Below are 25,771 nucleotides of genomic sequence, written 5' to 3'. Positions count from 1 at the left end.
AATTAACAATGGCCAGGATGGACGGCTCATTTACCACCATCGTTCATTTCTTTGATGATACAAAGCAATTGGCTGTGTGGTTTAGCGGGAGAAACATTTAAGAGAACATTCTGACGATAAACTATAACCGAAATACGATTGTCGGAAAACAAACAACGAACATTGGAAAGGACTGACCTTTCGCAAAAGGAAATCATAAATACATATATGTATATATAGAAGAAAACAACAACACATATTGGTTTCAAAATCATATTCAGACAAAACACTTTATGAAAGTGAAAATGTACAAATGAAATGAATAAAGCCTTGAGCAACAACCAAACATATGGAATAAAAAAGCTTCAATAGAGGTGAAAAAGTTACAGCACTTTGTATGCGACAGTAAATCCTTCATAGAATCAACGGTATTGTAATGTGAAAACGATGTATATATATATTGATAAAAACATTCTGCATAATGCAAAGAATAGAGGGTTTGTGTGGCAAAAAGAGGTTGCAAAACACTACTTGTATTTATACGTGTACGTGTAGTTACCCGTACATAAAGGAGTTGTAGCTGGCCGTAAATGTCGTTGCTGACCGACTATCGTATGTAAACGGGCCGCTGTATTCGGTGGATGTGCGTTCATAGTATAACATTCCGTTATAGACGGAAGACGTTCACCTTGCACGATCCAATTCATCCATGTACGACGTAGATCACCCAATTAAAGTATGCCCTTGACACTGACTTCACGCGGTTAATTTATATAAAATCAAATATGTATGGATGACGCTGTACTCAAACAGTAGATCACATGTACAATTAGTCTTTTACGATCTCTTTACAACAATCATTAATTATTCATATACGCGTGGTTATGTGTGCATATACGCGACGCTTTGTGTGCACGTATATCTTCAAGTTTTATGTATTATTCTTTAACGAAGGATTTCTTTATACGTCGTATATGTGACAACCCAATTTAGTCTCCTTTATTGTGATATTGTTCAGGTAATTGTTGTTGTTAACTTCATATCAATCACATTGAACGACTCGTGTTTATCATTGTAGTGTTTTTTTATGCAAAGTCGTATTGCAGAGCCATGTTCATAATTATCTTTGTGACATTCTTAGTTCACACAATTTTAATACGTAAATTGGCTAGACCGATAAAACTTTTAAGGTACAATAATTCTCAGATGACATAGCAAACACAAAGAATTCAACGCGTACAAGTGAACATACCAGTAGAGTTTTGCATTACGTATTAATAAACTTGAAGGCACAACTGGACTACTGATTGAAAACGTTCGAATTTGGAACGTATGTAGCAGACGGTGACGCTTTATTAGAATTAGAATGAGATCGCATTGAAAGATCCTCTGGTTCTGTTTGTTCTATGAACCTGGGACTGATAGACCGAGGCTGACCAGGCCTTACTGGCTTTGGAGCACACAGGCAACTTGTAGCCGAATCAAGAGACGGGGCACGCCCCAATCCGAATCTTGTTCTAGTAAGCATGTTGTTATATGAGAAAGGTTGGCGCATATGTTCATGATGTGTCTCTGTTCTGTATGGATATGTAGAGGCACCATGATATAGTGGGGATTGTCTTTGTTGAATCTGCGAGATTTTGTCTGTGTACGCTTCAAAAGCATTGTTTGTAAACAACAACTGAGGTCCGTTTTGATGGAAAGGTGAAATCGAGATTATATCCTTTTGGTAAGGAGAAGACCGGCCCGTATGACCCGCCATTAACAATCTATTTCTGTTGTGTTCTATGCTTGGTGACAAAGTTTTAAAACTTTCATGTCTAACAGACTCTGCATTTCTGCGTTCAGGTAACAACGTTGATGTCTGAGACTTTGGTTCATTTTCTGTCACATCTTCAAACCTACTTCCATTTCCTCGATTTGTTCCATTTGAGCATTCCGGAGATCCACCATTTTCTCGCGTTACTGTCTCTACGGTGTCCGCAGTTTCAGCCTCAATGTCACTTTCATCACGTACTTCTTCTGGCCAGGACAGAGATGAATGTTCACTGACATCCGAACTATCAGCTCGGTCAGTTTTGATAGAAGCAGGGGCTGATGATTGTGCGGGTACTTCTCCCCTGTCCGTCCCGCTGAACTCCATCTGTAGTCTATATTGTGGTTTGGCTCCTCGTTGACCCTTTTGAATCTTTGAAGGAGACTGTAAAAACCTGCAATATAAAATCAATATTAGAAGAATATTTATCGACTAATTAAACTTATGAAGTAAATTCATAAAATCAGGGTCTTTAAAGAGTATGTTAAATATATTTTAACAATATGCTTCCATGAAAGGGAGATAACGCTACCAATAATAAATGAAAATATGAACATTGCACACAGATATTAAAGGTTTTGTGATTTCTTTTTTTAACAAAACAATTTCTAGCAAATACTCTAGTTAGTATCAATGTATGGGAACTAATTCAGTCATACACTCTCTATAAAACCAAAAGTGAAAAAGAAAAAAGTGAAAGCCTTTAGTATATTAAAATGCGCACGACGTAAAGCAACCAAGTTCATTCAGTTAGTATGTATATCAAATATATGTATTCAAAAAGACAAAGGAATTGCCATGTATTTTAAGTATATCTTCTTGATGGTATTAAAAGCATTGAAAACATACTCATTAAGCAATGCTTTCAATCATCCTGACCTTTGACTCAAAATTTAAGTATCGCTGACTAACTTTCTGGGCTGCTATTTAAAGAAATATATTAAGAATTATATCGACTGTGATATAAAAGGAATTACCTCCCTTTATATACAATCGCTTTATTTCTAGTATTGAACCACTGTCGTAGCTTGTCAGTTGAGTGTGGAAAATGACACTATTCGGCATTGTTCTATCAAGATTATAACTTTCAGACTTGTGTTTCGCCTTAATTTCTTATAACCTTTTGTTCACAAGATTCACATGGTTGTACTTAATCGCCCCTTAGTTCAATACGTCGCGTTCCTTTCATATAATTTTGAATATTTCGCGCTTTTATCAATATCAGTAAGAAAAAAGGAGAGTGACAGTTTCTAATAATTCCACACAAATATTACTGTGCAGAACTCAATGGTGACTCTTTCAATTGTTTATATTATCATATTTATTTTGTTAAACATGGCTGTTTTAATTTAGCGTAGATAGTAAATGATATAACCTTGAATTAAGCCAATCTAGTGGAAAACCAACACTCATTGTTTCAGTTGTTTCAGTCTTCATTAGGTTAAGATTTACACACGTATTATGTACAAACTTAATGATAAATACAATTCTACCTGTACGTAAGCCTCTTCCCCGGCACCTTTTTGATGATATTCATTCTGTAGTAATATCGGAGCGCTCTTGATAATTTCTCGTAGGTCATGTTTGTTCTGTTCTTTTGTTGTCCCCATAGATCGGCTAAGCCTGAAAAGAAAGGTAAAATAAGATTATCTAAGTCTTTAAATAGTCGTATTTCCAACGATACAGTTCACGTTTTATGTGGTTGTGTAACGAACTATGCAGATACTGATAAATCAAAAGACAACGCTTCTTGTGGAATGAAAAGTCATAAGCTTGATTCCCTTCGCAAAGTAGACAAAAACGTTGTCTTATTATAAACATATTTATGTTGTTTTTTGGTGGGGAGGGGCATTAAGATGTCTTTAGACACGGATGGTACTCGACAGGCCGCACGTTGACAGGCCATGTGAGAGACCGCCACCCGGAAAATATGTTATTGGCCGAAATATGAGGATGTCACCCCATCCCCGAAGACTCGGAATACCGCTCTTATGATCGGAATCCGGAATTCTTGTCTTTGCTTCATTTAAACATTGTTCAAAATTAAATAATATATTGAGTTATATTCGCTATTCCAATGGTATACGATATTACTTTAGTATTGGGTATACGTGACTATAGGCGGTTTGTGGATTTTGTGTTCGATGTCGAATGGACAGATAACCTGGAACATGCTTTTTTGGTGAGCTAAACAAGATACTTTTAAGTGTTGTTCGTAGGCTTCGCATTTGTTATTACCTATTTTTATATGTAAAGAACGATGGCAGAATATCTTGTTGCAAATTTTGAGGTGAATTGTCTTTCAAAACTAGCAAAACCAATCATCAGCAGATCATTTTATACGTTTGCGAATCAGCCTACCAAAGTTAGAAAATCGGAAACGAACGCGTGTGAAATTGAACGCGGTTTTATCTAAGTCATCGTGGAGCAATTGCAAGCAAATGGGGGCTCTGTAAAAAGGTAAATTAAGCGAAATTACAGACACCACTTCTAAAGAAAACCTTCCTTATGCAGTGTTAAAAATGTCCGATATATTATAAGCGTTTGTATTTAGAACCTATGAAACAAAAGGCGGCAATAATAACAATACATTGTCCTGTGTCCTATACGCATTGCTACGTGAAGACCCATTGTTTTAAACATGTACATCAACAGGATGTATTGTTTCTCCCTGTGCTTATTTAGGGATCGCTCAATGTAAAATAAGCTTGGAAGGACCAACATCACAAATTCCATTTCATACGCGTTTGGTAATTTTTAGAGCTGAACTCATTTTCCGAATGAATATGCATTAAGTGCTACAAGAATATGAATAGTTTTAATTGTCAAAGTATTTGGCACTTCCGAAACAATAATGCATTTGGGGCTTTGTGTTGATTGCCTCTGTTTTAAGGTGTACGTACAATAATGTAAAAATTGATGCTTGTTGGTGCCACATTATTGGGGTTTTAAACGGATTAGTTTGTTGATGAAGAATATATAAGTATTATACCAATATAAATATTACAAACACGCTGTGTTGGCCTAGAAACTATTGCAAAATCGGTCAATTGTAAATTGTGATTTTCAGATGAAATAAAGAGCAAAAATACAAAGAGCCATGATTTTATCTGTAACGTATTTACGGTCATTTATTATTCATTTCCAGAAAGCAAAACACTTGAAAGTTATATTACACTGATAACATTGAGTCGCAATGGTTTGATGAAATGACAAACGTATTTGTACATGTGATAATTTAAGAAAAATATTCGCATGTTTGAATCCAGGGAGTTATTTGAACGCATTTGTTCTCCGTAACTTTCTTTTTTGATACAATACTGGGTTGACTTGATAGTCTGATGCATTTTGACTGAACAAATAGTTAAATTGTCTTTTGATTCAAATTAATATTGGACAAAGTCTACATTCTTAAAATTTGCTTAGCTCTCTAGCCTTCGTATACATGCAGCTAAGGATAATGTTTTAATCATGCAGAAGATTGTATCTCAAATATAGATGGATTTTTTAACAATGTGAACTCTTTGGCTTCTGTATTGTGGAAAAGCTTTATATGGACAGACCTTGCAGGCCATCGAAGTATCAACTACAGATGAAAAAAAATCCTTCGGCAAATTGGCTGACCAGAACCTGTCACCAAGCCAGGTTTCTTCCAGGTACTCCGGTTTCAGACATCGTCACGTTACATTGTGTAAACGAGAATGATGTTTGTTGTAATATTATTAAGTTGAAGACTAACGAGTACCTGTCGGATTGTTGATGCGGAAGACATAATCTGGGTGACTCTCCCAGCTTACGTAACTGCTGTATTTGTTGTTGGACAGGAGCTGGTAGATAAACTCCCACAGCAGGCGACAATCTGCAACACAAACCCACACACATACACACACAAATATACATTCACATTTTTTAATGTAAGGAGACAAATGGCATCCTGCTCTTGTTGTTCATTTTCCTTACATAATGTCAGATACACCTTTTGAATGTAGACAGAAATTTTACACGTATAAAGTCAATATTTAATATGGATCTGCAATTTTAATTTCAATATAATGATAATGACACAAAGAAAGTTATTTCAAAGTATATATAAACTGAAACCGAGAAGAATAGATTAATAAAAATAGTCGTCTCAATGATGAAACGGGCCAATAAGCCATGTTTAATGCTGAAATTGTGGAACTCAATGATAGCCCAACATTGTTGCTTTATTATACGTGCTAGCCAATAAAGTTGTGTTTGGAACAGATTTATTTCACGTAACTGAATTTAATGAGTTTACTGACTTATGTTATCTATAAATATTAACACTGAATGACAATTAATTGATTATAACCCTTTACAAATTAGTATTTGGAACAGTCCTTAATGGCGACAATTAGCATAACAATATATGTCAAGTTTTTTTTAACTTTCCCTTTTTCCCTTTTTTAATTCGTTTATAATATATCTTATGAATCTGATTTTTGGATTCAAATTTGTCTCCATTTAGCAAGAATACTTGTTGATAACTATCAAACAATCATTGCATGACAAAATTTGTAATGGATACCAAAGCAAACATTAAGTATTCCTACGTGACACCGTATGATGTTAAAAATAGCATTACCTGAGGATTGCTCTAGTCGCACAAGTGGATCAAGTTGATAGCCACGCTGGTATATCACAGAATCTGCAAAACAACAACATGCGTGTGGATGGATATTTGCCATGGAACGTTATTTTGGAAGCTCTAAGCAAAGCCGTGCTTTCTTTCAAAATGCATATCAGCTTAGAGCAGTCTCGTGTACTTAATTAGACCTTCATTTTCAATGTGTAGTGTTAACTAGCGGATTAAGAAAATACTGTCCATTTATTTTTGTATGAAAATGTCCATGTATTTTTTTACAAATATGAATCTTTTCAGACTAAAATAGCAAAAATGTTCTTAATGCAGGACTCAAACAACCAATTTTTTAACCACATATTTTAAGGTTCTGGTGAAGAGGGCTCATGTCCAAAATTGCACAGCCAGGTTTTTCTCCCACTAAAGCCACATCTTTTAACCGCCCCTGCTGTTACCAATTGTTACCAACGAATAAGGTCAGACTTCATTAATTGTCATTATGAACACATCAACAATAATTCTATAAATACAAATAAACCTTCAAGAGTGAGAGTAGAAAAGAAGTCAAAGTGACCGCCCCACCCAAGATGTCTTACACAACGAATTTCATTATATATGTTATCTAAAAAAACAGACCCGATAGAAGCTTAAACCAACTTCTTACTCTAACTTTCTCTTCACACGTCATCTAAAGTAAGTAAACACTTATGAAATAGTATGCCCTTATAAAAGTGAAAAAACACATTCAAACACCACCTTTACCATTAAAAGACCCTGTCAATGGTGTAGGTGCGTGTAAGAGAGGGTGAGGATGTGGTCGAATTGGAACAAAATTCTTAGTGGAGCAGCCAGCTGTGAGTGAAGATTGCTGGAGCGAGGCGGAAGACTGAGGGAGGATCAAGACATTGGCTCCCACCGAGTCTGAAAACAGAATGGTCCATATTTTGCGTATTAATTCTAGATAGGTGGTTCTGCCTATATAATTTTTCTATGCTATTTGAAACAATCCTCAAAATGTAACGTTTTAATGTATTAAAAAAACTGAAGAAAAACACATCTTTACGTTGAATATCAATAACGAGAAAAATCCATTACCAATTGGTACTTTTTCTATTATTTTTTTGACATCGAATGTAAAACAAGTTATTACAACATTGTATTCATCCCTCAAGATGGCTCGATGTTAGGCGGAGGTAAGTTCTTATTATGTCGGGGGAAAAACGGAGTCTCCGAAGGAAAACCTACTTGTCTAGTAACCTCGAACTAAACTTGTATTCACCGAGGCACAAAACAAATTATTGTCAAAGCGAATCAAATTTCCTTTTCCAAACCGATTCTTTCATTTTTTCAATCTTAAAATACATTTCTACCATTTACACCATAAAATATCCTTACTGTAAAGAAGGATATTAGATTACAGACACATAAGTTGAATCTCATACGGATACAAAAGTCTTACGTGAGCTTACCGCAAACCTGAGAAGATGAAGAATCTTGGATTCCCTTTGTGGTTGATACTGAGGATGGGTTAATCAGACTTCCTTTATCTGTTTCATATAATACTTAAATAGACACGAAACCAAACCACCCTTACATAAAAATGCTTATAAATTTTAAACCAAATGGAGGTTTTTAAGTTCCTATGATAACCACGGACAAACACACTTGAACTACGATGATTTGTTAAAGTGTCACTCTTCACTCAAAATCGATACATACACATGTATACCATACATCAATTTTGAATGATAAACCTTAAACTACTTACTAAATAATGCATTTATGGAATATTTATTATTGATAACAATAGATAGACTTTAGTGAATATGTTAACTGAAATAGTTTGATAAGTTTGATGCAAAGTTGGATCATTAATTAAGTATTTAACATACGATGTAGTAAAGCAGAGTATAATGTATATTCTATGTATAGTTACAAGTATTTTGAAATATCATGTCGCTATGTTCTGCTTCATGGCTGTGCATGAATCAACAATATCCTTTTGACATTTTTAACCAAACATACCTTTTGTAGATAACATAAGCGTTGTTAAATAACAAAGACTAATAGCTTACGCACACCTGCCTAAAGTGTTAATAAATAATACATCCTTTTTCTAGCTAACGCATTTTTATATCAGTTTTCCTGGAATAAATCTCAATATACGCTGATATTTTACTTATAACGGCGTTTTTGAAATGATCTCATCGATCTATTACCTTAAAATTGAAGAAAAGAATGCGGATGTTTGTGTAAGGTATGATTGATTTAGTTTAAATATACTGTTCAATATATAAGAAACACATGTTACATATCCTCTTTTTGTTTCCAAGGAACTTCACAGATCTGATCATGTGACAAACTGATAGATAAAAATCGCTTGACCAGTAATGTTAATATTTATCAAAAAAAGAGTACCTCCAAATGAGTTCAAATTGCTGATTTTTTTTACATCCATTGCTAGATAAATGTACATCTCTCAAACCAGACATGGATTTGATTTATTTTGTGTTCAATATTATATAACATGGTATATGTTAAAGCATATTAATCTCATAAACCTGTGTGGTGTTTGGACGTCAACTTCATAAGGCTGTTGTACAACACATCTCCATTCTTCGGTACACGTTCGACAAAATCTGCCTTCGTTAATAGACACAAAGCCTTCCCTGGTAAGGAAAATTATTTAAAAATATAGAAATATGAAATGATGTTATATTTGTCAAAAAAAAACTATTGGAAATTTTTAACGTTACTTTAGTCTGTTGGACCACAAAATTTAGCATATTTATTTCATTAGCTATGGTGCTTGTAACTGAACGTACACGGCAAACTTTACACTAAAATGGATAATACGATGAAACAGCGCACTATGAACAATTTAGATAGAAATAATACGTACCATTGAGATCAAAGTGTTCCGGAGGGACAGGTTCTATTGAGTACTCTTCAGTGCACCAACGTAACCAAACTGCGACCTCGCTTTTTGACCAGATTTGCGGATGCTTCGCTGAAGATATTTCTCGTCGGAATATATATTGTTGCATAATATATACACTTTTTTTTATATAACTCTGTTCAGTCGATATTTCAATACTCACTGTACCGGTAATTTTAACCCACAATAAACATTGTAAAATACTGTATGTACTAATTAGAGCAGTTTCGAACCCCTACAATTTTGCATGAATTGATCTTGTCTCCCTGTTTAAGGCTGTCTTGTTCTAAATCAGTATGGCTTTTTAAAAACATTTAGGCATCAGAAGGACACGTATCAAGTTCCCTGCAATCATGCAATATTTTCAAATAAATGAGAAATGAATCGTATATATACTTTCAATCATGACAAGCCAAAATTTAGGCAAGTGTACCCAAAGTTCCATAAATCAATTAAGTATTGACGTTGGTACATGGAATATTCAGGACAGATGCCAATGAAGGCCACTTTTTCAAGGGGTTTCATAGAATCATATAAACAAAACCATATTGGATTGTGAATGCAGTTGCATTATATATTATTATGACCACTCCTTGTATATCTGTATATCAAATCACAGGCTAGGATGTATGATGAAGGGCCACATTTCTGGACTGTTTATCACGCCATGGGCAATACAATAAAAATAAAAAAAATCACCACGTATTTTCCAAATACATGCAAAGCTATATCTCCTCTAGCATAATGAAAAGGAAAGAATGAATCTGTACCTTTTACATGAAATTTCCAAACGTATTCTAAACAATAAAAAACTCGATATCAATGCAATCCAAACGCATATGCCCCTTTCAATGCAAAGCCAATTCAAATCTTACAATCACAACAGTCTTACCGGTTATTCCAAACAGAAGCAGATATCCGTCAAAACACACATATACCGTTGGCTAATAACGCCATTACATGCTTATTTTATATTATTTATTTCAAGATGTATTTGTTTCTTTCTTACAATATAAGTATTTACAAGCCGTTTTAAATATTTAACCTACCAAGGCTTGCCGGATGGACTGTCACGCTTGTGTTGGGTGCGGCGGGCGATGTCCAGGGTGTTGAAACTGCCATTGTGACTGAAATACACGAGTAAAGATGAAATCTCAGAACCGCGAAATGTGATAATAAAAATAGGAAATGCAAATCGATGCTTCTGCGCAATCTTCATCAAATTAACAGGTTAGCTTCCTTATATTGAAAGTGTTGGATGTTTATATCTACTTCCTGCGCATAAAGCCATTCAGGGTTGAATCGAACATACACAGCCATCGCTTGTTTTTATGTTCAAAAATCTTTGCGTTTCTAAGATACGCGCTGCTAGGAATAAATTATCATCTGTACAAAGTTACGTCTTGACTCTGATATTAGCTTTAGCATACGTTTGTTTTTCCTGTGGGTTACATTCAAGAAAGTTAAAACAACACATTCAGTTGTAGTGTGCAACATATGTCTCTGAATTATTAACAAAAACAAAATTGTTTTAAATGTTTGAAGCATATTTTTAATTGCAGAAAACTTTTCTTTGTCCGTTTGAAATGTCAATTTCGTCCTCTACATTAGCTAGGCATCCGGAATCAACGCCTGCCAGATCGGAGTTATTAACAAGAACATAAATGTTTTAAATATTTTGTTGAATAAAAAATAAATGGCGTTGTTAATTTTAGAAGAAGAAAGAAGAAGAAGACGAAGACGAAAAAGAAGAATATGGCCTAAACTACAAGGAAAACCAAGGCAACAACAAAAGTCATAAATGATTAACCGGTTGGTTTGGTCAAAACGGTTTCAGGGCTAAGGAAAGATACACATGTTAACAATACAACAAAAACAGATAGCACACACTTAAAATATTCATTAATAAATCGAAATGTCGGACTTTCGGCCTTGTAAATGCGAGTGATACAGGAGTTCACTGGGGTGTTGAGATAGTTGATGAGTATTTATTTTGACTGATTTTTTATGAGAATGGAGTGGGATTTTTTAATAGTCTTATTGAAACAGTGCCTATTTCAAAAATAATTTTGCGGGATTTCATACGCTTCATGTTGAATAATGAAGAAACATAGTCCGAATTTAACGTTCAAAAACTTTTTCGCAACTTGTTTTTGTAACTAACATCCAGTTATTGATATACTTATATGATAGTATTCCGTTGCGTTAGTAATTCCGACGCTGTGTTTTAAGATTTGGATAACTTTATCGAAATGTTATGCAAAATTTATTCATTTTTAAAACTATATTTTACAAGATTATTTCAGTAATGGCATAAATGTGTATTTACAGTGAAATATGTCTCCATTGTTACACGGATGTTAAACAAAACGAAACAGTGTTAGCACGGCCAATTATATTTCTAAAGTGTAAGCGCTTATCTCTCCGTGAAATCAACGGCCGGGTAAAAGCGGTGGTGCCGGTGAGTTTTGTAAAATACTGTACAAAATATATAATAAGAAATTGTTCAAAATTAAATATAATTGAAATATGAAAAAGAGGTTTTGATTGTAATTGCGCGAAAAAATCTGAAGACTTAAATAATGTAAAAAACCGAAAAAAGAAGTACATGTTTTAAAAAATGCGACACTTATGCCTTTCAACGGACTTTTTTTTATTGTTTACGTAATACAATACTAAACGTTAAATAATTGGCATACATATTTTTAAACGACTTTTATTTAAAAAAATAAATAAAAGAAATAATGCATTTTCAGAACAAATTTTCTTTTCAATTTCATTGGATTAAAAGCAGAAATGGATTAATTTTATACATAAAAATAAATTTAAAAAGATACCCTAAATTGATTAGTTTTGCGATAAGAACGCAGCAACAATTTACAACGAACTTATCTCCTCTTTCATTTGTAAATGTTTAATTGGCCATTTCTATTTCTAACCAGACACATATGTACAAGTTACCTTCACATACAAAATCCAAATTTCAAATTTTAAAACTTTATATAGAACTAATCAGCGTTTTTTCGATTTCTCTTAGATATCACAGATTTCTGCATGTTTAACCTTTCTACTGATAATCAGAATACGTAATAGTTATGTAATACATTGTTTAATGCTCCTAAATTTATATCGAACCTGGCATTGGACCGTGATGTTGATCACGGCTGACAATTGACCATACATATTCCTTTACTGCCAATGGCAAACCTACAGCCTTGTTTGTTTGACTGCACGTGCAAACTTCACAGTTTTTGACAAACACCATCTCTTCAAGGGGAGTTAGTACGTTTCTGCTGGAAATGTTATGTAATTTTGTCGGCTGAGCTGATCTTCCTTGAACTTTTGTCAAAACAATGGAAATTAAAGACCCACCAAGTATGTGAGATGTTAAGAAAAGGAGATTATTCTATTCAACCTATACATAGGGTTTGTGAATTGTACCAGTTTTAGCCCCATATCAGATTAAAAACGGGGCAAGAAACATGGCCTTATGTAGGGTGTAAAACATACACATATGTTTAAATCGTTATGTTGACATTTGTTTCATATATTTTTTAATTTTGATTTTATTTATAGATTTTTTAAAAAAAAACTGATCAATATTCTCCATAACAGTTAGGTTAACGTAGCCTACTAAAACAAAAAAGACGTGGCTTCGAATCCCGATATTGCCGAAAACTCTTATGTAATCTTGCCTTAATATTTACAAATATCATTTATTCTCATAAATATATTGCGAAGTAAATCGAATTAAAAAGAAGTGATCGCTTCAGGACTTCAAATCGTAGATAGTGTGCCTTTAATTTCGCAATGGCAAGTCTACAGTGCAACGGGGAAATAACTGAATGTTTATATAACTTTTTTTTTCTTGTTGATAGCTATCAAATTAATGGGAGTGGGTAACTTTTTACTTGTGTGTGTTCATGTTCGTAACGACTTACTTGTGCAAGTACGTGTGAGTAACGTTTTACTAATGCGTGTTTATGTGTGGGTAACGTTTTACTTATGCGTTTTTACGTGTGGGTAACGTTTTACTTATGCGTGTTGACGTGTGGGTAACGTTTTACGTATGCGTGTTTACGTGTGAGTAACGTTTTACTTATGCATGATTGCGTGTGGGTAACCTTTTACTTATGCGTGTTGACGTGTGAGTAACGTTTTACTTAGGCGTATAAACGTGTGGGTAACGTTTTACTTAGGCGTGTTAAAGTATGGGGGATCTTTTACTTATGCGTGTTTACGTATGGCTAACGTATTACTAATGATTGTTTACGTATGGGTAACGTTTTACTTATGCGTGTCTACGTATGTGTCACGTTTTACTTATACGTGTCTTCGTATGGGTAACGTTTTACTTATGCGTGTCTACTAGTGGGTAACGTTTTACTTATGCGTGTTTACGTATCGGTGACGTTTTTCTTCTGCTTTTACGGGTGGGCAGCAATTAAAATGGTATTATAGTTGAATTCAATTATAAGCAATAATGAATTCGGATAATGTTTCATGGTCTGAATATATGATATAGTCAACCATTTATCTAAATCGGTATTTGGCACTGAGCTTCCTGGTCACGAATACCATTCAGAAAAAAACAGTAAAAATCACTATTTACTCAAACTATACAGTTTCTTCTTATACAAATACATTAAAGGCACAAGACTTTAAATGACGCTTGTATGAATAGCGTACATAATTTCTATTTTCCACAAAAACGCCTTCGGTTGTAAGGCAGCTGTTTAATATGATACTTTAAGTATGAGATTCATCTGTGTTATACGTCATATGCCTTTAAATACGAGGGTCTTCTAAAAAGCTTTCTTACAACTGCTATGCAATACCTAAAATCCATTTAACTTACTTTCAAAATTACATTCAAACTAATTGGTTACGTCCTTACGTTCATAAACATGAAAATATATCATTGAGTAACAGCTTGTTTATGTTTATTGAACGCAGTTTTAATTGCACCCGAAGCAAGCTATATAAAAGTTACACTGTCCGTCCAACAATGCGCTGTCTGTCTGTGCACTGTAACGAAAACAGGTTTAACGGTTAATTTATTCGCCCGTTTGTCCGTGTGTCCGTCTGTTACATACTTGTTTCATCAATAGCTGTTTAATTATTAATGATAATCAATCAATCAAACTTGATATAATTGTAGAGTCCCATGGGAAGGTGCGTCACTTATAAGACATGTGCTCTTAGCTCAAAGGTCAAAGTCACACTAGGAGGGTTGTCAGGTCACAGTTATATATAAGAACCACAGTGAAAAGATCAATGGTTTTTGCTTAGCGTAGTCAAATATGGTCGCAGACTACAGAACAAGAGCTACCAAATTCTGCGAACGAATAATCATTGTTTTCTGCTCTATCTTAACTTATTATATATATTATATAAAATAAACAGAGACATATTGAGGAAAAAACCGGTTTAGGATTGTTGGGATAAGAGTGAGGTTTGTGCACGTTAACTGGTTTAAACCCACAGTAAATTTACATTTTACTGACCGTTCCAAGGCTGTACCTAACAATTCTTGATAAACATACCTATTTTTTATATAGTATATATATAGTATGTATACACTGTGCTGTTTGTGGAGTTTTGTGCTGTTCTTCCATGTTTCTTATTTGTGACTTTTTATTTTTGTGTTCAATGTCCTTGGCGTTTACCCAGTGCCATTAAACCGGGTTTATATTTAAACTTTTTGCTACTAAGCTTGTTCTGTAGTTTTTTACATTTACCCAGTGCCATTAAACCGGGTTTATGTTTAAACTTTTTGCTACTAAGCTTGTTCTTTAGTTTTTTACATAAGTATTGAAATGAATTATTAAATAAATATGTAGTTTATCGGGCTTTATTTTATTTGTGTTAAGTTTTGCACTAACTTCAATAAAATTCCATTTACCTATTTGTTGAAACTGGGTGAATCATACAGGGACATAAATACAATACTTAAAATAATACAAAAACAACTACAATTTATTATGTCAAGCTACGTTGAATGAGGTTTGGTAACGAAATATTAAAAAAGGTTTTAACACTGTCAATTTTTATGTTCAGACAATAATAGACGCACATGTATTTATCTCGCATGTTCGTATAAAGCAATCTTAAACATAAATCTCCATTGTTTTCGTTATACTCTGATTTTTTATTTGTATTTTGCTTAGATTTTATTTTAAAAAAAGCCTCGTTCTTATATGTTTTTCGTTTTCTCATGTACTGATGCTGTCATTTTATTATGAATTGAGTTCTATGAAATTAAACTTATAAACGTGTATCAGCGTCAATTGTTATTCAGTGATATGCTTATTGAATAGGGGCATGCATTAAAAACATCTATCCTTTATCAGTGTCTCCCGAGAACTCACCTTTATCATCTTAGAGTTTCCATGGCCCAACTGTGAAAGAAACTGCGTATCGTCAATCTAAAAAAGAAATAAATATTGAACACCTTGAAAAACAACAATAATATTTATGTAAGACTTGGGAGAGTTAAACAGCTTGGAATATGTTTCTGATATTATGCAAGAACTTGGTAATATTTACGCAATTCTTGAGGAGCGTTAAGTGTGAACAACCACAGCATTTGTCATTGCCAAACACAACCAATATCACACAACTGCAAACTGGTCTGATTTCTGTAACGTGTGGTTCATATGGTGGCCATATTTGCCATTCGTAAAACACGACAATCCTGAGGCTTAAGATCGTGAATTTCAAGGCGTAAACTCAGTTTTGCGTAAACACCGACTAATAGAGACTGATTTGAATCTAATGGGTCTGATGCCATTCAATTGTATATACTGTATGCGATCCTAACGCTTTTTGGCAAAATATTACACTATCTGTCACAATTTAAAATGATGATTAACAATTGAGTTCTAATTTTAACCTTAATGTTGGTGGTATTGTATAATTGCAACAAAATAATGATCATCAATTTAGTTCTTATTTTAACCTTAAGTTTCGTGATATTGTATCATTGCAACAAAATAATGATCATCAATTTAGTTCTTATTTTAACCTTAAGTTTCGTGATATTGTATCATTGCAACAAAATAATAATCATCTATTTAGTTCTTATTTTAACCTTAAGTTTCGTGATATTGTATCATTGCAACAAAATAATGATGAACAATTAAATTCTAATTTTAACCTTAAGTTTCGTGATATTGTATCATTGCAACAAAATAATGATTAATAATTAAGCTCTAATTTTAACTTCAAGGTTGGTGAGATTATACCATTGCAACAAGCATTTTGTTCACCTTCCACTCGAAATTAAATTATTTAATGCCTGGCCCACAAACAAAATGATACATTTACAATATCGGATATTTTAAAACAGCAACTAAGACCACTCGCCTGTGTAGAGAACAGACAGTATAGGGTTATTGAAAAGTATTCAATTGTATCATTCGTTTTCATTGGAAAAGGAGTGTTCTCCCTTGCCAAATTTATATGCATATAAACGAGATTTTGTTAATCAATTTTCCCACTGTATGTATGAATTGTAGCGCAAGAAGGTATCGTGGTTACCGACGATGTATTAAAACATGCTAATATTGATTCTAAGACCTCTTTAACATGTTATTGGTTTTATAAGTATTTCGTACTTATCAATATTTTAATAAAAATGTATTGAATAATTTACATACGGAAAGATATATCAATAAGACTTAAGCGCAACAACTTTAGTTAGTGCGCTTATGTATGACATTTGGACAAAATGTTTCGATATGAAAGTGACTTCAATAAAAAAAAACCATCTTACTTTAAAATAAAAAAATAGTTTCAACAAATATATTTTAATTTTATTCTATGTAACATTATACCTTAAAACCACATTTATATTAAACTATTAATAAAATTACGTTTTTGATGTAATACGTGTGTGCTGTTTACCCGTACCCAGATATCTTAACGAATCGAGATGAATTTATTATAAAAATGACACTTACAGTCCTTGAGGGGGTTTCTGTGTGCGTAAAAGGTCGCCTCATTCATATTGCTGACTTTGTAAAAGGAGTGGCACAGATGCAAGAATTGTGAGGGTGATCGTGTTGCATAATGGTCATAATCGATAAATCCAAGGCCTCTTTAATTGAAAGATCAACATAAGCAACAATTCAGCATTTTACAAATACAGTTTCTGTACATGTTAGATTTATTGATCTTTTTCTTCATGATAGTACATGACGATAACTCATGATTCATATGTAAAGTGGACAACTACATGTGTTGGTATTTTTTTAACATTTGTATCCCAAATCTACCCCTGAAATTTAAAAATGGTGTCAAAAGCTTTATAGTATTTGCAATATATATGATCAAATAATGGTTATTATTGTTTATGTGATAAATGGAAATAATGGGATGAAATTAGAATTTATATAAAAGAAGTTGCTAAAATGTGCAACTGACACCCACAAAAGTGGATGGAGTAATTTGCCATGAAAAAGAGCCAACATTTTGAAGGATCAACATAACTAAGCAACAATTCAGCATTTTACAAACACATTTTCTGTACAGGTAAATTTATTGTTCATTTTTCTCTTAATCGTAATTAGTAGCATGTCACTGTTTGTTTTGTGCATAAGTGTTTGTTTTCTTATTTTTAACATAATTTGACATCAAGATCAATTAATACTCATTCAATTTTAATTAAGAAAAGACAGTTTTTGAAGTGTGTTCTCGGCATTCTGTAAACGCAATATGAACTCCCCGTTTTTCTGCATGTACATCGTTTCGTTGAACAACCTTTGCAGCTCCAAGTCAGAATGAGACCATTAATGACATTGGCTACCAAAAATTCATCGAACTCTTCGTAGCTGTCTAATTTGGTATCAACATCAGCATCTTGAAGATTTGTATGTATGTAGCATATTGTGATCGCAATATATGCTATTACATTGCTGAGCTCGTTCGTGTGCGTGTATATATAATTATCACACTGCTTTAATGATACATTGTCTGAGCTTATCCATTGTTAGGCATATGGCAGAGGACTTCAACACTTTGACTAGATACTGCTCTGCTCTGTTACTTTTAACCTCATGCTGGTCTGAATTATTAAGTGATTCTGACAGGTATCTTTCAGACGTACTTGTTTGGGCAGAAAGTTTTGTTCCGACTTTACTTCTGGTGTCACAGCCTGTAAATACATGTGCGTCCGGAAGTACGGCACAAAGTTCCGAATATTTTTCTGCAATAACTTCGTCGTATGCTCGTTTGATTGTAGGGTTCCTGCATGATGTATCAATCTATCTTTAGCTTGTTCAGTACAAAGATATAACTGGGCAGAGTCACATTGTTTTCATTCCTTGACAGACTGGCATTTCGATGTCATGCACGCTCTCGCTACAGCAGTGAGGACAACTTCAATCCCTGGACACATATATGGTTTATTTTTCAGCATACATTTTCACAACCAACTTAGGAACTTGGCTTTATTGACAATTGATTCCTTAAAAGTGTCCATGTTAACAGATAGTTGGATATCTTCTTCCACTCGATGTGTAATTTAGTTCTCTCGGGGGGTTTTACCGAACCTTTTATTTACGAGTCAAACACAAAATCACTTCTAACTACAATACGACAAACTTTCAGCACCATATTCTGTTTTATGCAATAATAGCTCATATTTAACAGTGTTTTAAAATGAATGTATATAGGCTATCATGTCAGTAACATTTGCTTCTCTTGTTAATGTTTCAGAATCACTGAACTCACGATTGAGCATTAATTCGTAGTAATACGGTTTTAATCCACTGAGCTCGCGATGTATATTACAGTCGGGCTTCATCTCATGGTATATTGTTTCCCATTGTGCTACAAACTCCCTTTTCCATGAACTTCCATTTATTCCTAGGCTGCTTTTCTTCGATTTGTTTATTGTCTATTCAATACATTGGTCAGCACCAACAGCTTTAATCTTCACTGGAGTTCTCTTGATAACAAATTGTCCTTGGTAGAAACGTTCATGGACTTTCTGTGATGTCAGTGGAAGTTTTATCATGTCTTTTGCAACTGCTGTCTTCAGCTCCAACATAGTTTGCAACTGTTCTTTATACACCTTTCTCTTTGCTCAAACCACTGTAGTCTTTCATATATTCAGCTCAAAGGGAGCTTTCCTTTTAAGAATCTAACATAGTGACTTCCATTTAGGACAAACTTTACAACGTTTGGGCAAAACATTGAGCTTTCAATCCAAATTTCTTAAGTTCTTCAGGAACTTTCCGATACAGCTTGGATATAGTTTGGCCATGTGATATGAGCCTAAATATAGTATGAGATTGTTAAAGTCTGACGGATTTGCCAGACAGATCTTTGTCCAGTCGTTCAAGAATGCCTCGGAAAATCTTAGGCGACGTGTATACAGTTTTGTTTTTAGTGACAAGGCTCAGTATCACTGGAAAAAATCTACAATCTTCTAACTAACGTTTTCGATTGTCACAGCCTAGTTGTATGCACTCCAAAAATACATAAGCTGCTCCTTATTTTCAATGCTTACATTCGTATTTGCAATATGCGATAAAATCATTCTTCCTAGGGTCAAAGATGTATCTTGCTTCTTTATGTCATCTTTTTTGTCTTGTTCAGTTTCATACATATCAGCACTCACAATGTAATCAGTGAGCAAATCAGGTTTCTTTGCTGGCTACGTGTACTCAAATACTCAAATCCCTGAAATACTCTGCTCCCGTGTTGTATATGTCTTTAAGATAGGTTTGGCTTTTGGTGAATGGTATCTGGTTTGTCTTAAAATAGGACAGAGACAGAAGCATGACTCGCTTATATTAATGACAGTGTCAATTTTTCATTATCCAAATTATCGGAAGCTGCAATTTCTTTGAAAATTCAAATTGACTTGGAAGTGGAACCTGACTCTGACTTGTTTTAACAAGCAAATTTATTTCTAGGGAAAAGAACTCTATTCAGGAGCAATACTGAAGCTCTTAATGAGAAAGCTTTAAGCGCTTAATTTCAATACTTCAATACAAATATTGATAACAATTATCTCATTGTGTGTAAATTTGCAGTTAATTCTGGAGTTTTAATGCTTTTGTATACTATTAATTATGATCACGTGTGCCTACTGAATATACACGGATTACTTCTTTATTTAGTTAATCAATCACATATTAATTCAAAATACATATGTTGAATAGAAATGAGAATATTAAACATTCAAAAACAAAATAACTTTTTTTTAAAGATTTTATTGTCATATGTATTTACTTAAACTGAATATATACAGCGGATCTGATCAAGAACCATTCACACATCCAGGCGCGTAGCTGACTGTACGCAACAACACAGTGGCGTAATGAATTTTTTACAGGTCGAAGTGTTTGCCATACTACCCCCCCCCCCCCAAATTTGAAATAAAACCCGCATGGGGGCAGGGGGTGAAGGGGTTAATATGCTCTCCGTCATCGTTCTGCGTAATCCCAAATTGGCCCTATATACGCGCCTGACATCAACCCCGCCCCTTTTACATGTTTAAATATTTAAATTAAACTCATATTTAATTTTAAATTGATACATTTGTAGCATTTGTAGCATGCGTTTTCAATGAAAACATTAACATTAAGATTATAACAACAACATACAGAATTATATCTAATTCAGCAAGAAAACAACTTTTTTGCCTTAAATTACACATTTGAGCAAAACATTTATTTAAAGTACTACCTAATTACATAAAAAAAAAATGTAAATTATATATTAAAAAAGTATTTTTGCACTTTAAATGAGAAGATTAGTTATCGGCATGTATTATCATGAAGAAAAATGATTAATTAACCGAACCCGTACATAAATATGTTTGTTAAATGCTGAATTGTTGCAAATGTTGATACTTCTAAAATTGGCGGCCATCATAGCCGCCATCTTGGATATCGGTTATTGCCATGATGCCATACGATCACCCGCATTTTCTTACACCTAATCCATTCCTCCAGCACATTCGGCAATAATAATGAGGGGGCTTGTCATGCACACAGAAACCTCAGGGATTGGACTGCCTGTACATTTGAATGTTCCAATAATTCAAAATCATATTTAATTCTCAATCACCACATATATCACAAAATGCATTTAGTGTTTGGTTTAACCAGTATAAACTTTATAATATGATACGTCCATCAGACATATTATCACAAAGTTATCATAATAGTAAGCATTTGTAACTTTTAAGATGCAAGAAAAAATGCTACAAGAGATTTAAGTACACATTTACAGAATTGAGAAGTGAGCATAAATGCTTGAAGTGTCACTTCTGTAAATCATTATGTTGTGTGAAATACCAGAATTGATAAGTTGACATATTTCATTCATTATTCATTATAATACACTAAAAAAACAAATATGGATCATTTTAACAATGGATTGTGTAATCGAGAGGCAAAAAAGAAATTAATATGTTTATGCAATTCTTTATATACATAACTTTTGAAAAAAAAGTTAGACATTGTGAAGTGCGGAAAATAGAACTTGAGTGAAGGAACATAACAGAAAGTAAGGTTTAAGGGAATGGGAAGTTGCATCTCAATTTAGTGTTTACGTTATGTCTCCGCCATTGGGATTGCTGGAAGGATTTTGAGTTAATCGTTTGACGAAAACCACCACCAAAGTTCCATCATTTTTCTTAATTTAATCGGCTATTGGTTTATACTAATTTATTTAAGCTCGATTGTGACGAAAGCTAGCTTATAGAATCACTTTCGATTCCGTTTCCTGGGCAGAAACCAGTACTGTGTCCTTTTTGGGGAGGCTATGAGAAAGTACCCCTGGTGGGGATCGAACCAACAACCTGTTGGGTGAGAGGCGGACACCTATACCACTAGACCACTCTCACCCTCTATATTTTAATGGGCTATTCATTGGATGATATAGAGGGGGTATTCGCGCCAAACACTAAGATTGTAATAACTAATTCTTGTTTCACTTAACAATTATATCGGCAGTCAGGCTGCTGATATAACAGCGTATCAATATAGTTTAGAAGTGTCCTCTGATATAACATCAATTATTGCAAATAATATTCATTCATTTTCATCAACTTTAGTGTTTCAAAACAAAAAAAAATAATATACTAGGTACATTCTGAAAGAAAGCTCCTTCAAAAGGTACAGCCACAGTCAAGGTTTGTTCATGGTCGTCATACTATGACGAACCATTCGGGTCAAAAATCGCCTTCAACTTATTATAATGTATAATAAAATGGAGAATGTCTATTTATAGGTGCATCATTCTATCTAATTTTGAGGCACAACTTTGTCTAATTTAGAGGTGCACCTCTATATAAAGAGGCACAATTATTGATATAAAGGTGTTCTTCTATATCATATAAATGGTTCACCTCTATATCAAAAGGTAAACATCAATCTCATAAATAGAGGTGCACCTCTATTTCTATTGGTGCACCTCTATAAAAATACCTACACCTCTGAAGATGCAACTCTAAATTATATAAAAGAGGATCTCTGCATTAAAACCTGCACCTCTGAAGATGCAACTCTAAATTTAATAAAGGTGAATCTCTATATTAAGACCTACACCTCTGAAGATGCAACTCTAAATTTTATAAAAGTGAATATCTATATTAAGACCTGCACCTCTGAAGATGCAACTATAATTTTTATAAAGATTAATCTCTATATTAAGACCTGAACCTCTGAAGATGCAACTATAAATTTTATAAAGGTGCACCTCTATATTAAGACCTACACCTCAGAAGATGCACCTCTAAATTATATAAAGTTGAATCTTTATATTAAGACCTGCACCTTTAAGTATAGAAGTGCACCTCTTAATTGGATAGCGATGCATTTCTATATACAGAGGTTGTTAATGTTCGTCATACTATGACGTACCATTAGAGTCAAAAATCGCCTTCAACTAATTATAATGTATAATAAAATGGATAACGTCTACATTTAGATGTGCATCAGTCTATCTTATTCAGAGGTGCACCATTGTCTAATTTAGAGGTGCACCTCTATATAAAGAGGTGCAATTATTGGCATCTACTTCTATGTCATATACATAATACACTTCTATATAAAATAGGTGCACCTAAATCTCATGAATTAAGGTGCACACTCTATGTTTAAAGGTGCACCTCTATATTAGACCTGCACCTCTGAAGATGCACCTCTTAATGATATAAAGGTGCACCTCTATATTTGACCTGCACCTCTGAAGATGCACCTCTTAATGATATAAAGGTGCACCTCTATATTTGACCTGCACCTCTGAAGATGCACCTCTTAATGATATAAAGTTGAATCTCGATATTAGACCTGCACCTCTGAAGATGCACCTCTTAATGATATAAAGTTGAATCTCTATATTAAGACCTGCACCTCTGAAGATGCACCTCTTAATGATATAAAGTTGAATCTCTATATTAAGACTTGCACCTCTGAAGGTGCACCTCTTAATGATATAAAGTTGAATCTCTATATTATGACTTGCACCTCTGAAGGTGCACCTCTTAATGATATAAAGTTGAATCTCTATATTAAGACCTGCACCTTTAAGAATAGAAGTTCACCACTAAATTAAATAAAGATGCATATCTATATTTAGAGGTGTACCTTTGTTTCGACTCTACTGTCATCTTATGACCTAAATTGTACGCCATAATTGACAGCGTTGTAAGTTGAACACTGCCAAAATGAAAAATAAAATTAAGAGGTCTAAGCGATTTAATATAGTGGTCCATTTAAATTGATCAACCCCTATTCCATAGCTTACAAAACTGTTTAAATTGGTCTTGAAAGCTGTACATAATTGCGCATTATAACAACGCATACAAATCGTTCCAATGACACTAAATGTCACTTACGTAATGTAAAATATGTCCATTTCCATTGTACTTGCTTAATAATGAAATAAATAAATTTGTCCCCCTATTTTCCAAGCGTTATTGCGAGACTAAAACTGTGTTGTCCCACTAGTTTGCATGAAGGTCCATGTAAAACTTCCTAGTAATATGTAAATGATTTTCCGCATGCACAGCGAGGAAGAAACATTTATATCAATCATATTGCGGAACTAGTGATTCAGTTTAAACCCTGCTCTGCCAAAGAACCAGGACATGCGTACCAATGCTGTTTTTCTCTTATTGAATTTACTGTTTATTATTTAGACCTATGATCCTGAGATGTGTGTTTGTTTCCTTGGTTGCTGATTTGTCTAATTGTGTGTTTGTTCGTTCGTTCGTTCGTCCGTTGGTCTGTTCGTTCGTTCGTAAATTAATTCATTCATTCACTCATTTAACTATTTATTCTTGTTTTATTTACAATGTTGTATAATATCTTATTTTACTACTTTTATTGTCTTAATATTTTAACCATTTTTGTTTTATTTCTATCGTTCGTTTGTTAAACGTTTAAATTTCTGCTTGGACTTTTCAAGTAAATAATAATTGAACCATATTGACTGCAGGAAGATCAGGCAACAATAGACTTGTTGTGATGAAAACAATCAGGAAACAGTATTTATATCTCCAATCCTGTTTAATTAGTGTATGTAGTACACATATTGTTTTAGTACAGACATACAGCACGTGTATAATTGACTAAAAATCATTTGACATAAAATGTTTAAGTTACATATATTTCATGAAAATATTTATGTTTCATTTTGTTTAATTTCAATAAAAAAAAATCAACATGAGTTTTTATGATTACTATTTATCTAAATATCAATTAATAAAACACGCTACTGAAACATGTTTATCCTTCATTAAACCATTTTGCTGTATTAACAAAGCTTTATCTTAAATCATATAATACCACTCAGCGCAGTTTATACATGCAAGCGAAAAAACAAAAGCAAAACGAAAAATCGCTTACATCGATGACGAAGATAATGACACTACTCCGAGTTAATAATATGCATTTATCACATATCTACATAAATTACATCCAAATAAAACGCGTTCATATCAATTTTTAAACTTTCATGTTGTATGAATATTTCGTCTGATGCATATAACATTCGCTATGACTTATTGTCCCTGACCTTTATTTGACAAATCACCTAATTATAAGCCCAGCTAGTAGAACAGATATAAACGGGCGTAGGTATTGCGGAAATTGTGACAAAGTAAAATCAATCAGACGCATTTTATTCATGTTCAAGGTAAGTTTTAGAATAAATATTGCAATGATATAAAGCAAACGCATACAAAATACGATGTTTTGTTAAACACAAACAAGAATTCGTTTTATCTTCTGCAGAATTAAATGCACTGCACCCGGAAAGAGGTCAGATCGTGTCGACCAATCAGATTTCACAGCAGGAATACTTCCTTGTCACTTTATCTGGCTGACAGTCATGGTTTAGCGCGCGCTGGTTAACAAACTAGAAGGCAGTAATACTTAAAACGCGGATCGCTACTTCTGTTCGTACT

General features: G+C 33.7%; 1 protein-coding gene across 5 annotated transcripts; it reads right to left on the bottom strand.

The window, feature by feature from the left end:
- Window positions 1–238: 238 nt before the first annotated feature.
- On the bottom strand, window positions 239–25,399 carry LOC128232422 (uncharacterized). Of its 5 annotated transcripts, none has more exons than XM_052945960.1 (11): window positions 25,381–25,399; window positions 15,711–15,767; window positions 10,389–10,466; window positions 9,304–9,411; window positions 8,963–9,070; window positions 7,871–7,948; window positions 7,164–7,322; window positions 6,405–6,467; window positions 5,541–5,654; window positions 3,289–3,418; window positions 239–2,189 (listed from the first exon to the last, which is right to left on the bottom strand). In XM_052945960.1, exons 3-11 carry the CDS (start codon window positions 10,459–10,461, stop codon window positions 1,280–1,282), a joined length of 1,743 nt encoding a protein of 580 aa, XP_052801920.1. In that variant the 5' UTR covers window positions 10,462–10,466; window positions 15,711–15,767; window positions 25,381–25,399; the 3' UTR covers window positions 239–1,279. The 5 variants fall into 5 exon arrangements, with proteins under 5 accessions (XP_052801920.1, XP_052801918.1, XP_052801921.1 ...); XM_052945958.1 differs by lacking the exon at window positions 25,381–25,399 and adding an exon at window positions 25,212–25,369; XM_052945961.1 differs by lacking the exon at window positions 25,381–25,399 and adding an exon at window positions 25,212–25,369 and having other exon boundaries at window positions 7,871–7,918.
- Window positions 25,400–25,771: the final 372 nt, after the last annotated feature.

The sequence above is a fragment of the Mya arenaria genome, chromosome 4 (genome assembly GCF_026914265.1).
Source record: "Mya arenaria isolate MELC-2E11 chromosome 4, ASM2691426v1".
NCBI classification, from domain to species: Eukaryota; Metazoa; Mollusca; class Bivalvia; order Myida; family Myidae; genus Mya; species Mya arenaria.
This window is presented reverse-complemented; position numbering and strand designations above follow the sequence as displayed.